Raw genomic sequence first — 16,432 nt, 5'->3', positions numbered from 1 at the left:
CTTTTAAAAATGTACCTCTTAGAAACATTTTAAATTACATATATGTCTCACATTGTATTCCTATTAGAGCTGAGAGGACAGAAGAAAATACTAAACTGTGGATTTACTACCTGATTTTTTTTAAAGATTTATTTATTCATGAGAGACACAGAGAGAGAGAAAGAGGGAGGGAGGGAGGGAGAGAGGCAGACACAGGCAGAGGGAGAAGCAGACTCCATGCAGGGAGCCCGACACAGGACTCAATCCCAGGTCTCCAGGATCACACCCTGGGCCCAAGGCAGGCGCTAAACCACTGGGCCACCGGGGCTGCCCTATTTATTTTTTAAATAAATTTATTTATTTATTCATGAGAGACACAGAGAGAGAGGCAGAGACATAGACAGAGGGAGAAGCAGGCTCCATGCAGGGAGTCCAATGCGAGACTCGATCCCAGGATCCCAAGATCAAGGCCTGAGCCGAGGGCAAACGCTCAACCACTGAGCCACTCAGGTGCCCCTGTTATGAGATTTAAACACAAAATACTTCATATTTTAAAAACTATTACCTAATTTAGGAGCTAATGATTCTTAATTTCACTCCCCCAAGTATTTCTTCCCAAGCATCACACATTTAAGTACTTCAATGTCCTTTTCAAAAGAGCAATGTTCACCGTCTTCTGTGAACATTGAATCTTCTGAGAGTCTTCTGATGACAAAGAATGCACCAGTGTATAGTCACTAATTCCATTTTGGGACAGCTTGAATCACTAAGAAGTTTTTCCCAGTGGTGAATGACACAAAAACTAGAACACTTGCCAAGCAAGTTATTACGTGCCAGGTCCTATGCTAAATATTTTACATTGTCTCACTCAAGTCACACAATATCCCCTCCATGAGGTGGAATTATTATAATTCCCATTTCACAGATGAGAGAACTGAGGCCCAAAGAGATTACTTGATGAACATCATACAACCAGTAAGAAACATAGCAAGATTTACCACTTATGTATTTGATTCTAAAACCAAAATCATAAACCCTATGCCCTACTGCTTCTATGACAGCCTCCAGAAATTGAAAAAGAAAAAAATGCACTCACTTTTCCACAGCAAACACTTCAGCTATTTGAAGGCTGATTTCACATTTTAATTTTTCTTGATTTAATTTTCTCATTTCAGTTTCTCCAATTACTCTTTGTATGACCTTTTTTTTCCTTTTTGATCTTTTCTTAGAACTAGTCAAGTTCTATGACACATCCTAATTGGTTGATGTTCCTCTTAAAAACTGAACATTATGTTCATGAGGTCTGACCCCTGGAGTATATACCGGGACTAAGTCATAATGGTAATTTCTACAAGATTTAAGACAATCCTGTAAATTTTTTCCACATGGGAATTAATATTTGTACATGGTAACCCCAAATAGTTTCATTCCATGAAAGCCACTCGTAACATCTAACTGTACTAAAGTAGAATGAAAACTGAAAAATTAGCTGCTTGACAAAAAAAAAAAAGATACAGGTAACACCAGGCTCTCCCTATAGCCGCAATCCAGAACCATGGCAGAGTTTATCCCAAGTGTCAGAAGAGCCATTAGATGACTTGGAGCAAGCAGGACAGATGGGACCTAGAAAACAACAAAACCAAAATAACAATAACAACAACAGAACTAGGAGTATTAGTAGTTGAAAATGTTTCCCTCATATTTCAAATATACTTGAAAAAATTCACAGTAACATTTATGACACCCTTTTAATCACTTTACGGCACTAAATTAAGAATTAGTTTGTTGATTTATCTGAATTTACACAAGCACCAAAATATACCATAATAAATAAAACACTCTTTTAATTCTCTAAGTTGTTTCATTCCAAAATGACAATTGTGAAACATTTTGATTAATTTTTGTTCTCCCTCTTTAGGAGGGAAAAATGAAAGGGATAAAAGAGGTACAGAAACATAAATTTGAAGTAGGTAAATTAAAAAAAATAAAGAGATGTCATTGCCACCAAAATGAAAATTTAGAAAAAGATTGTCTTTATTCCCAAAGTTTGTAACATGAACACTATTTTTAAAACATAATATAGCATTTAAAATTAAATTTAAGAGCTATAAAAATCCTTAACTGTGTGACATTTTTCAGTGAGAACTTGCCAGATCTGGTGATCCTTCAAATATGAGATAAATATTCAATCAAACCATAAAAGTCCTCATAACCAAATGCCAAAAAAAAATAGCATATTTCTCTTATCTAAGTACATACAGCAAGTATTCTAGCCACATAGGAGATACACAAACATAACTAAACTTAAAATACAGAGAATCATCTATTTTATTCAGATAAGAGCTGATGTTGCTTCTTGTTTTTCCTTTTTCTCCATATGGAAAACCAAATTCCTAAATTTATATCAGTAAATAAAGGAGTATGCAACCTGTTTAATCTATGCCTGTTTTACTAAACTATAACCTAGAAATATTAACTGTCATTATCTCATAAAGATATGATTTTTGATATGTGATCTCAACAGAATATATGAAAAATACATCTATATATGCTTAATTTCTTATATATTGTATGTTTTTCACAATCCTTTAGTTTCTCTTGTTGAAAACCTTAAATTCCTAAGGCAAAAATTTTCAAAAATTTGAATAAGGTGGGCAGCCTGGGAGGCTCAGTGGTTTAGCGTCGCCTTCAGCCCAGGACCTGATCCTGGAGACCAGGGATCGAGTCTCACGTCGGGCTCCCTGCGTGGAGCCTGCTTCTCCCTCTGCCTGTTTCTCTGCCCCTCTCTCTCTCTCTCATGAATAAATAAATAAAATCTTAAAAAAAAAAATCTGAATAAGGCTTTGGCATATTATGAAATATAATTACCTTAAATCATAATTTTGGTTTTTAAATAATCTTGACTCCTATAAAATGAAAGCTACAAGTAATATTACTACTATCAAAATTTGAGAATCATTCCTAGCACTGCCCACTTACTCTAGGGGAGACAGTATTTGAACATTCTATATAATAGGAATTTATTTTGGGGGTGCCTAGGTGGCTCAGTTGGTTATATGTCTGCCTTTGGCTCAGGTCATGATCTCAGGGTCCTGGAACTGAGCCCCGTGTCAGGCTCTGTGCTCAGAGGGGAGTCAATTGGGCTTGTCCCTCTTCGTCTGCCTCTTCCTTGTTCATGTCTGTGTTCTCTCTAATAAATAAAATCTTAAAAAAAAAAAAAAAGGTATTTTATATAACAAGAATTTATTTTTTAAAAAGGTTTTATGTATTTATTCATGGAAGACACAGAGAGAGAGAGACAGAGACATAGACAGAGGGAGAGGCAGGCTCCTCAGAGGGAGCCTGACGTGGAACTCGATCCCTGGACTGGGATCACACCGTGAGCCGAAGGCAGATGCTCAACTTTGGAGCTACCCAGGCACCCCTATAACAAGAACTTAAAGCCTAAAATGGGGGGCACCTGGGTGGCTCAGTCAGTTAACTGTCTGATTTTGGTTCAGGTCATGATCTCGGGGTCCGGGGATCAAGTCCCACATTGTGCTCCCTCCTTGGTGGGGAGTTGGCTTGTCTGTCTCCCTTTGCCCCTCCCTACCGCTGGTTCATGCACATGCACTCTCTCTCAAATAAATAAAATAAAAAGTAAGCCTAAAATGAAGGTACAGAAGAATTTAGAACAATGAGCATAACTAAATAATGGAAACTAAAAAGACCTAGAAAAAAACCACATCATAAACTCCACAGAATATACCCTTTAATTCCAAAAATGTCCCCAAACATAAAAACCTGTATTAAAATAAATAAAGAACAGAAATATCAATTAAGAAATATTCAGTTATCTAAGTCTTAGATGAAATGTTGATTACACATGAAATAATCATAAAGCAAAGATACGGTCCATTTAAAACAGCTTGAGTTTACTCTCATCTGGTTTCTCAAATGCACTGTGTAGTATATATAAAGAAGGAAATTAAGTAAGGACCTTTTAGTTTAAGTTTTAGTACCTACGAAAAACAACGTAAAAAAAAATGGTACCTCAAAATATTTGAAAAGAACACGAGTGAGTGTCTCTCTGAAGTGGGAAGGACATAGTACTGACTCGATAACCACAACTCGGCGGTCTCTAGGATTCACCAACAGATGCCTGGAAGGTGATAGTTTTTATTTAAAAAATTAAATAAAAGTTTGTATTTATTTTGGCACATAAATGCAATTTTGTTAAGAACAGAGAAACTATACTACCTTAGCTCAAGATGTTTTATGACAAAAAGACATCTTCATTTTATAACCTAGGAAATATAACATTCCTGACCTCTTATCATATGCCATGTACTATGTCAGGATCTTTAATTTATAAATTTATCTCAGGAAACAAATGCTACAATCTAGTATGAATACACACTTGAGCCATTAAAAAGATTTTTTTCTTTATTTTTTAAATTATTTTTTAAAAGATTTTATTTATTTATTCATGAGAGACACGGAGAGAGAGAGAGAGGCAGAGACACAGGCAGAGGGAGAAGTAGGTTCTATGCAGGAAGCCCAATGCAGGACTTGATCCTGGAACTCCAGGATCAAACCCTGAGACAAAGGCAGATGCTCAACTGCTGAGCCACCCAGGCATCCCAGGTGTTTTTTTTTTTTTTTTTTTAAGACTACAAAAGTAATATATGCTCATAAAACTATAAAACTCCAAATATAACAGAAGTTTATAACTTGGAAAATATCTTATTCTTACTACCCAGAAACTACCACTTACAGCAGTTTGTATATTGTCATTATTGTCCATACATATGAATGTATTTTAACAGAAGTGTTTAATCCAGGGACACCTGGGTGGCTCAGCAGTTGAGTGTCTGCCTTTGGCTCAGGGGATGATCCTGGGGTCCTGGGATGGAGTCCCGCATTGGGCTCCCGGGGAGGAGCCTGCTTCTCCCTCTGCCTGTGTCTCCGCCTCTCTGTGTGTCTCTTATGAATAAATAAATAAGATCTTAAAAAACAAAGTGTTTATTCCATAGGTGTTATTCTGCAACTTGCTTTTTTTCAATTATCAATATATCTAAGACATCTTTTGTATTACTATGTATAGATATAGAACTCTTTTTTTAATGCCTGTAAAGTCCTTTACTATATGGATATATAATAATTTAATTACCCAACCCCCTTTATTAATGAGCATTCAATTTGTTTTCAGCATTTCCTTATGCTTGCTAGTTTATGTAGTCTTCAAATACATTTTGGAAAAGGTTGAAAATAAACAAAAATGGCAGTAGAGGTCACCTTTTTTTTGGCATCAGATGTAACACAATGAAATATCACTATGACTGGCATTAGGAAAATCTAATCACAAAAGCTGGAAAGAAAAACAAACACAACTGCATCTTACCTGAAATACAGTATGTGGATGAATTCCTTTAGGTAGGAATACAATTCTTCTGTATTTATATTATATTGAACAACTTTGATAGGCTATAAAAAATTAAAATTATGTATTAATTTATAACAAAATAATCTCAAATTAAAATATGCTTATTTATTGTACTAACGCGTTTTCTGGTAATCAAAAGTGATTTGCATTGAGAAAAAATGTGAACATTAAATATAAATTAATCACTTAAATTAGGAATCTTTAAAAACTGGCCTAAGATGACAGAACTTTTTGGTTTTTGGGGGTAAAAGTATGTGTTCACAAGTAGACAGCTATGCTCATCTGCATTGTTCTTCCATTTGGTCTTACCATTTCCTCAGACATTCTAGACTTGATCCAGTCCCTATAAGTTACTCTCAAAGCAAGGACACTTTCCCTTTTATAAGATCACCCACTTAATTACCTGTAAAATGTCTACCTTGCCATTACACTACATAATCTAAGATGGAAGAAGTATTCCTGGTTTGCTTATGATATATCCTTTTCCAACTGACACAGTACCAGGCACAAAATACATGCTCATAATTCATAAATATATGAATGTTTATGTTTTACATTATGTAAAAGTGAGAACATACACTATCAGCACTAAAACAGTATATGCAAACACCGCCAAACGATGAATGTTAAGTCAATACCAATACATAACAAGGGCTTCACTTATGATCCTCAGAAAGCGCTAAGTACTCTGATGCATTATTTACTCTTTTAATGGAAAGATCATTAGCTCAGCTAATTTAATGATTTTATGGAGCTTAAAGAAGACTCCAAACCATGTATGGCTGATTCTAGATTAATCTTCACATATACCTGTCTTTTCAAGATGAATACAAAAGCTGAAAGCACTAAAAAAAGTATCAATGAGAATGTTAAAAGTTTTAAGTCTAGTAAGGAATCTATCTAGAAATTTATCCAGTATCACGCCAACTTCAATTATTATAAAGTAAAAGAACATGAAAAGTAAATACACGGGAAATTCCATCACATTTTGAATACCACACTACAGGTATCTACTGTATTTCTGGTTTATCTAAGGATTTGCAGAAAGTATTTTTAATCTACCTATCTATCGATGTACCTATCATTCATTCAAGTAGGCTCCCTGCCCAGCATGGAACCCAACGTGGGGCTTTAACTCATGACCCTAAAATCAAGATCTAAGCTGAGATCAAGAGTCAGCCACTCAGCCAACTGCACTACCCAGGCACCCTTCCCCCCCATTTTTTTTTTTTTTAAAGTTTGTATTTAAGTAATCTCTAAACCCAACAGGGGGCTAGAACTCATGACCCTGAGATCAAGAATTGCATGCTCTTCTGACTGTGCTGGCCAGGTACCCCTAGAAAATTTTGAAATCAATAAAATGATTCCCTAATCAAGCATTATTAATAAAAAAAAATTGTGAAAAAAAACTTTTCATGTTGATCTTAATGCATCCCAATACCATATATAAACTGATGTACTCATCTACTCTGCTATGTGTTTATAATACCAAATATGATCTTATTTTCATTGTTAAATAAGGAATAACATCTGCATAATGTGAAATTTGTATTAGTTCATGTTGAACAAGAGCTGAAATTATGATACTAGAATTACAACTTTCATCAAGAAAAGGAAAGTCATCAACTCACTGGCCACGCAGGTAGGAATCCTTTCATATCTATTCTTCAAAAGCTTAAATGAGAGGCACCTGGGTGGTTCAGTGGGTAAAGCAGTTGAGATTCCAGAGACCCTGGATGGAGCCCACAATAGGCTCCCTGCTTCTCCCTTTGCCTCTCCCTCTCCTCATGCGTGCATATGCTCTCTCTCAAATAAGGAAGTAAAATCTTCAAAAATTTAAATAATCTTGAGGCAGGGGCTTCCTTCTCAAACCAGACCCTTTTCATGACTCTCTTCTTGGCTACATTTCATCTTGGTTCCACCTTAACAATAGCTCCACGGGCTCAGAACTCACTTCCATCTGTACTGTCTTAGCACCCATTGACCAATATTTTCAATCCATTCTTCTTCTTTTCTTTTTTTTTAAGATTTTATTTATTCATGAGAGACACAGAGAAAGAGAGGCAGAGACAGAGGCAGAGGGAGAAACAGGCTCCCTGCAGGGAGCCCAACGTGGGACTCGATCCCAGGATGCCAGGATCACGCCCTGGGCCGAAGGCAGGTCCTAAACCACTGAGCCACCCAGAGATCCCTCAATCCATTATTCCATTTTATTTTTCTATCCCTAAGAGAGCCTCTAGCCACTCTCAATTGCAAACCAAAGCTATTCTAATTTTTTCCTGAGAGATCAGTTATTACTCTTGCTAGCACTGTAATTTCAAAGTTACATGGGTTTTACACGGTCAGCTCCACCATAAGCCTGTTTTTATTTGTGACTGAAGGGAAGTTGTTCAGGAATGCAAATATTAAGTTATAGCAAAAGCAAGTGTATTTGATTTTAACAGGTGAATTTTATACTACGCAAAATTATTGTTCCTGTTGTTCTACAATTCCTGATCTGTCAAATTAGTTTTGGCAGGAAACTCTAAGGATGAAATAAAGATTTAAAATTTTTTTTTCTTGTAACATACACATGTTATTATTTAGCACTGTTCTAATCAATTTTACTTGAAGTTACACTACAAAATATTTTATCCAAACTTCTATGAGCCAGCATCACCTTAATTCCAAAACCAAAGACCCCACCAAAAAGGAGAATTATAGACCAATATCCCTAACACAGATGCAAAAATTCTCAACATGATACTAGCCAATAGGATCCAACAATACATTAAGAAGATTATTCACCATGACCAAGTGGGATTTATCCCTGGGATGCAAGGCTGGTTCAACACTCATAAAGCAATCAACGTGACAGATCATATCAACAAGAGAAAAAACAAGAACCATATGATCCTCTCAATAGAGGCAGAGAAAGCATTTTTCAAAATAGAGCATCCATTCCTGATCAAAACTCTTCAGAGTGCAGGGATAGAGGGAACATTCCTCAACATCTTAAAAGCCATCTACGAAAAACTCACAGCAAATATTCTCAATGGGGAAACACTGAGAGCCTTTCCCCTAAGATCAGGAACACGACAGGGATGTCCACTCTCACCACTGCTATCCAACACAGTACCAGAAGTCCTAGCCTCAGCAATCAAGTAACAAAAAGAAATAAAAGGGGGATCCCTGGGTGGCGCAGCGGTTTAGCGCCTGCCTTTGGCCCAGGGTGCGATCCTGGAGACCAGGGATCGAATCCCAAGTCGGGCTCCCGGTGCATGGAGCCTGCTTCTCCCTCTGCCTGTGTCTCTGCCTCTCTCTCTCTCTCTGTGTGTGACTATCATAAATAAATAAAAATTTGAAAAAAAAAAAAAAAAAAGGCATTCAAATTGGCAAAGAAGAAGTCAAACTCGCCCTCTTCGCAGATGACATGATACTGTACCTAGAAAACCCAAAAGACTTCACCCCAAGATTGCTAGAACTCATACAGCAATTTGGCAGTGTGGCAGGATACAAAATCAATGCCCAGAAATCAGTGGCATTTCAATACACTAACAATGAGACTGAAGAAAGAAATGAAGGAGTCAATCCCATTTACAATTGCACCCAAAAGCGTAAGATACCTAGGAATAAACCTAACCAAAGAGGTAAAGGATCTATACCCTAAAAACTATAGAACACTTCTGAAAGAAATTGAGGAAGACACAAAGAGATGGAAAAATATTCCATGCTCATGGATTGGAAGAATATTGTGAAAATGTCAAGGCTACCCAGGGCAATTTACACATTCAATACAATCCCTATCAAAATACCATGGAGTTTCTTCAGAGAGTTGGAACAAATCATCTTAAGATTTGTGCAGAATCAGAAAAGACCCCGAATAGCTAGGGGAATATTAAAAAAGAAAACTAGAGCCGGAGGCATCACAATGCCAGATTTCATGTTGTACTACCAAGCTGTGGTCAAGACAGTGTGGTACTGGCACAAAAACGGACACATAGATCAATGGAACAGAACAGAGAATCCAGAAGTAGACTCTCAACTCTATTGTCAACTAATATTCGACAAAGCAGGAAAAACTATCCACTGGAAAAAAGACAGTCTCTTCAATAAATGGTGCTGGGAAAATTGGACAGCCATGTGCAGAAGAATGAAACTAGACCATTCTCTTATACCATACACAAAGATAAACTCAAAATGGATGAAAGATCTAAATGTGAGACAAAAATCCATCAAAATCCTAGAAGAGAACACAGGCAACACCCTTTTTGATCTTGGCCACAGTAACTTCTTGCAAGATACATCCAGGAAGGCAAAAGAAACAAAAGCAAAAATGAATTGTTGGGACTTAATCAAGATAAAAAGCTTCTGCACAGCAAAAGAAACAGTCAACAAAACTAAAAGACAACCTACAGAATGGGAGAAGATATTTGCAAATGACATATCAGATAAAGGGCTAGTATCCAAGATCTATAAAGAACTTATTAAACTCAACAGCAAAGAAACAAACAATCCAATCATGAAATGGGCAAAAGACATGAACAGAAATTTCAGAGAGGAAGACCTAGACATGGCCAACAATGAGAAAATGCTCCGCCTCACTTGCCATCAGGGAAATATAAATCAAAACCACAATGAGATACCACCTCACACCAGTGAGAATGGTGAAAATTAACAAGACAGGAAACAACAAATGTTGGAGAAGATGTGAAGAAAGAGGAGCCCTCTTGCACTTTTGGTGGGAATGTGAACTGGTACAGCCACTCTGGAAAACTGTGTGGAGGTTCCTCAAAGAGTTAAAAATAGAAATGCCCTACGACCCAGCAATTGCACTGCTGGGGATTTACTCCAAAGATACAGATGCAGTGAAATGGCAGGACACCTACACCCCAATGTTTTATAGCAGCAATGTCCACAATAGCCAAACTGTAGAAGGAGCCTCAGTGTCCATAGAAAGATGAATGGATAAAGAAGATGTGGTCTATGTATACAATGGAATATTACTCAGCCATTAGAAACGACAAATAGGGGATCCCTGGGTGGTGTAGCGGTTTGGCGCCTGTCTTTGGCCCAGGGTGCGATCCTGGAGACCCGGGATCGAATCCCACATCGGGCTCCCAGTGCATGGAGCCTGCTTCTCCCTCTGCCTGTGTCTCTGCCTCTCTCTCTCTCTCTCTCTCTCTGTGACTATCATAAATAAATAAAACTAAAAAAAAAAAAAAAAAGAAACGACAAATAGGGCAGCCCCGGTGGCGCAGCAGTTTGGCGCCGCTTGCAGCCTGGGGTATGGAGCCTGCTTCTCCCTCTGCCTGTGTCTCTGCCTCTCTCTGTCTCTATGAATAAATAAAATCTTAAAAAAAAAAAGAAAAAGAAAAAGAAAAGAAACGACAAATACCCACTATTTGCTTCAACGTGAATGAAACTGGAGGGTATTATGTTGAGTGAAATAAGTCAATCAGAGAAGGACAAATGTTATATGGTCTCATTCATTTGGGGAATATAAAAAATAGTGAAAGGGAATAAAGAGGAAAGGAGAGAAAATGAGTGAAAATATCAGTAAGGGTGACAAAACATGAGAGACATCTAACTCTGGGAAACGAACAAGGGGGAGTGGAAAGGGAGGTAGGCGGGGGGTTGGGTGACTGGGTGATGGGCACTGAGGGAGGCACTTGGCAGGATGAGCACTGGGTGTTATGCTATATGTTGGCAAATTGAACTCCAATAAAAAAAAATAAAAAATATAAAAGAAAGTTTTACAGGGCAGCCCTGGTGGCTCAGCGGTTTAGCTCCACCTTCAGCCCAGAGTGTGATACTGGAGACAAGGATCCATGTCCGGCTCCCTGCATGGAGCCTACTTCTCCCTCTGCCTGTGTCTCTATGTCTCTGCCTCTCTCCCTCTCTCTGTCTCTCATGAATAAATAAATAAAATCTTTAAAAAAATGTTTCACAGCATTTGTTTTGCTAAATTGTTAAAAAATAAATAAATACCTTAGGCAAGCCAGCTCTTTTTATCACGCTAGGAATAATGCATCTTGGACCAGTTTCTCCAGCAAATCCACACCTGCAAATAAAGAGAAAATTGAAATATTCAAGTTATAACATTTTTTCTATGTATTTGTCACAGAAACAAGTTTTTCTGGATTTGTTTCAAAGCAGTAGTCACAAAAACATATATATGGAAACATCTCTGATGTATTCAAAGGGACAAAGAAACTAAGAAAAAATTAATACATCTATATTCATAATTGTGTATCTCAGGTAAAAAAAATGGTTTCAAATTAGTGATACTGAAATAAACCAGTATATCATTTCAGATCAGCATGTACTTTTTTTACAGTTTTAAATTTTTTTTTTTTTTTACAGTTTTAAATTTTACCTGATTTTAGGCTATACATCTCTACAACTCTGGATTTGTATTACATTGTATGATTTCATTTTAATCATGAGTTATTCGTAATTCCATCACTCTAACATTATTAGCTTCCAAACTGATATGCTTCCTTTTGTTTTTTTTTACAAAATGCATATTTGACATAATCACACTGTTCCATATGTCATAAACTTCATACAATAAGCTTCTGCCCACATTATAGTCTTCATTATGATTTTAAAAACCGCATAATATTCCATCCTTTAAAACATGATTCTTCTATTTAGGTATTTGTACATATGTTTCATGTTAATAAAACAAAACTTTTCTAAAAATGTTGCTAAGCATAATCACCATCTAAGTTTAGTCTTAACATGATCTCTCCTTTTCCTGCCTAGTTTTCAGCACCGCTCTCCTTTCCTAAATAGCTCTATCTTCTCCAAGTTACATCTCCATGTTTACTTGCACCAGTGCTCCTCAAATTCCCCAGGATGCAACCCACTGGTTGACTTCAACTCCTTTCTTTTACTTCATTAATTCATCTTATCATTCTCCTCTTGATTTGTCAATAATTGTCTTCCTATATAGTAACTTTCTTTTTATTTAATTAAATTAATTAATTTGACAGAGAAGGAGGGAGACCACAAGGAGGAGGAGCGGCAGGCAGAGGGTGAGGGAGCCCAACAAGGGCTCTATCCCAGGATCCTGAGATCATGCCCTGAGCCAAAGGGTGGACACTTAACCAGCTGAGCCACCCAGGTGCCCCATATAGTAAGTTTCTACTTCTCATTTCTTCCCAGCCAGAGTAATTATCTTTGGGTGTCAGCCCTAAGATATTTATTATGCTATTAAAATAAACATTTAAAACAAAAAAACAGGGCAGCCCAGGTGCTTAACCGCTGGGCCTTCAGCCCAGGGCCTGATCCTGGAGATCCAGGATCAAGTCTCACGTCAGGTTCCCTGCATGGAGCCTGCTTCTCCCTCTGCCTGAGTCTCTGCCTCTCTCTCTCTCATGAATAAATAAATAAAATCTTTTTAAAAATTTAAAAAAAAAAGGAAAACATAAATAAGGGAGGATCTTTCATTGAACAGTAAGAGAACATCATGGACCAAGAACTACTTTTAATCCAATTCTGGAGCAGCTGAGGTCCAATACTTCAATAGATGGTTCTGAGCACTTATTCAACAAATTATTATTAAATACGTACTGTATACCAGGCAATGTTCAGATTGACGATTCTCAGATACTTGTATTTCAAGAATCTACATAAGAGGTAATTCAGGCTGTTACTTTCCTCTCAACCCCAATCCATACAAGGGCTTGCCACCTGATGTCCAAGCGCCACTGTGATCGTCCGCCAACCTCCGACACCGTGTGCAAATATTTTAAGCTTTGTGTTATCTCTGGCTTTCTTTCTGTCACCAAAGAGATTATGTCATCCAAAAGACTGAAAACCACTACTCTAGTGTTTAAAAGTTGCCTTTTCGGGGATCCCTGGGTAGCTCAGCGGTTTGGTGCCTACCTTCGGCCCAGGGCATGATCCTGGAGCCCCGGGATCGAGTCCCACATGGGGCTTCCTGCGTGGAGCCTGCTTCTCCCTCTGCCTGTGTCTCTGTCTCTCATGAATAAATAAATAAAACCTTTAAAAAAAAAATAAAAGTTGCCTTTTCAAACATGTCAAATTCCGAAATCTAAGAGTTCGGGGCCGAGGCAACAAAGGATCTCGAGTCTTACCCACGGGCTTCTTCACCTCTTTATGTGTTCAGTCTCTCTAATCTGACTGCCTACTCCAGGCGGGGAGCAATGGCTCTGTCTTACACTTCAATTCCCAGTACCAACAGACGCTCCGTTCAACAAATATTTACGTGATAGTTCGGTTGCCACCTTCCTAAGCAAACGAGCCCAGGATAAAGGTCTAAACCATCGCTGTCATCCCCTGCGTGGATGACACCAAAGGATCCGTTCGGTGTGGGGTGACGACCCGGGGCAGCGGAGAAGACAATTCTCCCGAAGCCGCCTGGGCCTCTCCAGGAGTCAGAACCGGATCCTCGGGATTCGTATCGTCCTCGTTGAAAATAAATAGTAACGGCGGTAATTCGAGGAGGTGCTGGAGGAAATAGTGGAGATGTGGTAACCTGCCCGGCGAGCCCGGGAGGACAACCCCGGCCGGGCCCCGACCACCCGCCCTCCCCTTGGGACGACCGTGGGAGTCAGCGTCGCCGCCACTCACTTGGTAAAAGCCTCTCCCAGGTCTATCACGACTGCCGTTTTCTCCCCGCCGCTCCCTAGGCCTTCATACAGCGGCATGGTAATAAAGGCAACCGTAAGCACGGCAGCTCCGACACCGGGCCCACCAGCTTCGGCTCTCGAGGGGCGAGCCCGGGCCGACGGCACACGGGCGTGGCGACGGCGGGGGCCTCGAGTTGCGGCGGCGCGCCGAGCCCGGGCTGTCCCAGGATGTGCCTCACTCCTCCTCGGATCCAAATCTTCGCAGGCGTCCCCGTCTCCGGTACTAAGGAAGAAGAGACACGGGCGGCTGCGGATCAGGGTGCGGGCGGTGGGTGTGGGGGTGGGGTGGGGGTGGGGGTGAATAAAGCGATCAGGCGCGCCGGGCGCCCGAGTGGGGCGGGGCTAATGGGGGGGTCCTTCCTGCTGGCCACGCCCCCTCGAATAGCACCTGGGGCGGAGGCTTCCGTCGCGCGGGTGCTGTTCAGTCTCTGGTCTTCACGTGGAGGCCAGTGAGCACAGGAAAAAAGCCTCCCCCCCCCCCCCCAAAAAAAAAGAAAGAAAGAAAAAGAAAAAAGCCTCCAAACTGATTTGTGTAGTCTCAAGGTGAAATTTGTTGTGCCGGGTATTTTGCCTATGGTTTATGCTTCACAGGAAATACTGACAACAGGCGTTCTTTTCTTACCTGTGCGAACTGAAGCTCAGAGGAACTTCGTGTGTGGTCACTGCGCTCAAAGTTTTTCATTTTAATCCAAGAGAAAGCAGTGAAAGGAGTACCTACGGATCTATGGAGGAAGAGACAGGGTGGTCTAAGGAAGGAACACTGAACCGAGGGCTTCTGTTTACTCTGAAACTGAGGAGCTGTGCCCTCCGAGAAAATCTAGTTGATCTTTCTGTGCCAATATGGGCACAAAATCGGAATTATTATAATATGGACTGTTTACAAGTTCGTCATTTCACTGCTCCACTTTCCTTCCGCTGAAATTGCCGGTGGAACCGGGGGTTAGTCGGATAGGTTACCCCCCTTGTCTCTGAAACTGCAGGAAGAGGAAGGGACCTGCTCATCCCCAGTACGTCTACCTGACCGGTGTGGATAAGTTCTTTCTATAGTAAGAGTTAAGGCTGTACAAGGCAAAAGGTTAGTGTCTTTCACTGTAGAATTTACCGATCAGTGATCTTCTTGAAAGCAAGTTGCCAGAGGTAAGAGGATGACGTTGGAATTGTGACAAGGAGTGGGAAAGGATGAAGCATTTTGCTTAACAGGGTGAGAGTAGATGAACCCTTCACTCGGGTTCAAATTCTGTTTTCTTCTACCACCTTCTGTCAAGTTTCTAATACTTCTTGTCCATTTTCTTACCTGTCAACTTCTACTTCACAAGGTGGTTTTTTTTTTTTGGGGGGGGGGGTTGTTGTTTAATTTTATTTATTCATTCATGAGAGAGACAGAGGGAGAGAGAGAAGCAGGCTCCATGCAGGGAACCCGACGCGGGACTCGATCCCAGGTCTCCAGGATCACGCCCCGGGCGGAAGGCGGCGCTAAACTGCTGAGCCACCCAGGGATCCCAAGGATAATCATTTTAAAGAAGCTCAACTTGGGGTTAAACGTCTGACTCTTGGTTTCACCTCAGGTCATGATCTCAGAGTCATGAGATCAAGTCCTGCCTCAGGCTCCATGCTCAGTGTGGCGTCCGCTTAAGACTCCCTCTCCCTCTCCCTCTACATACAGTCCCCCTCTCAAAATAAACAAATGTAAGTCTTTAAAAAGAAAAACAGAAAGAAAAGAATAAAGGAAGAGAGGGAGGGATGAAGAGAGGGAGAGAAGAAGGGAGGGAGAGTCCACCTCTTCCAGCAGCTTGGTATAATGGACCAGAGTTAAGTCCTAGCTCTATTAGCCAACTGATCTCAGGTAACTCCATTAAACTCGGGCCTCAGTTTACAGGCACTAATAATCAAAACTAGGTTGAACTGGGATCTTCATCCTTTGAGCTAACACTCCATTGTCTCCTCTGCTCTCCCTGCTTCTTTTTTCCCAAACCAGGCATTCCTATTCTTCTAACTGTTCTTCGTTTTATAGTTTTCAGGCCACTTATGAGTCCATTTACCCACTTCTGGAATTTTCCTATTTTGTTAACGTGGCCCATACATTATACAACATCCAATATATGTATGAAAAGTTCATAGTAGGACAAGGCTCAACTCTCTTGCTCCAGCTACTGTGACTGATTAGTTTGTAATAGTGAGTTTCTGTATTTTATTTTCGGTCACATCATACAATTGATTCAGTTCTCTTTCACCTTGGAAATGAAAACCTAACGTAGGGATCCCTGGGTGGCGCAACGGTTTGGTGCCTGCCTTTGGCCCAGGGCCCGATCCCAGAGACCCGGGATCGAATCCCACATAGGGCTCCCGGTGCATGGAGCCTGCTTCTCCCTCTGCCTGTGTCTCTGCC

At 40.0% G+C, this 16,432-nt stretch overlaps 2 protein-coding genes across 2 annotated transcripts in view; one reads left to right on the top strand and one right to left on the bottom strand.

Annotated features, from left to right (window-relative positions):
• Positions 1-14,316, bottom strand: part of ACTR10 (actin related protein 10) — a 31,622-nt gene extending 17,306 nt beyond the window's left edge. Inside the window, exons 1-5 of the mRNA XM_026000614.2 lie at positions 13,988-14,316; positions 11,375-11,447; positions 5,363-5,445; positions 4,012-4,120; positions 1,495-1,602 (exon numbers count right to left, since the gene is read on the bottom strand). Of these exons, the coding sequence (XP_025856399.1) occupies positions 1,495-1,602; positions 4,012-4,120; positions 5,363-5,445; positions 11,375-11,447; positions 13,988-14,064 (450 nt within the window). The 5' untranslated portion in view covers positions 14,065-14,316. The remainder of the gene's footprint in view (positions 1-1,494; positions 1,603-4,011; positions 4,121-5,362; positions 5,446-11,374; positions 11,448-13,987) is intronic.
• A 79-nt stretch (positions 14,317-14,395) lies between these two features.
• Positions 14,396-16,432, top strand: part of ARMH4 (armadillo like helical domain containing 4) — a 159,014-nt gene continuing 156,977 nt past the window's right edge. Inside the window, exon 1 of the mRNA XM_026000616.2 lies at positions 14,396-15,121. The gene's annotated coding sequence lies outside the window, so the exon portion shown is untranslated. The remainder of the gene's footprint in view (positions 15,122-16,432) is intronic.

The sequence above is a fragment of the Vulpes vulpes genome, chromosome 6 (assembly GCF_048418805.1).
Source record: "Vulpes vulpes isolate BD-2025 chromosome 6, VulVul3, whole genome shotgun sequence".
Lineage (NCBI taxonomy): Eukaryota > Metazoa > Chordata > Mammalia > Carnivora > Canidae > Vulpes > Vulpes vulpes.
The sequence above is the reverse complement of the archived record's forward strand: the minus strand, read 5'-3'. Positions and strand labels throughout refer to the sequence as shown.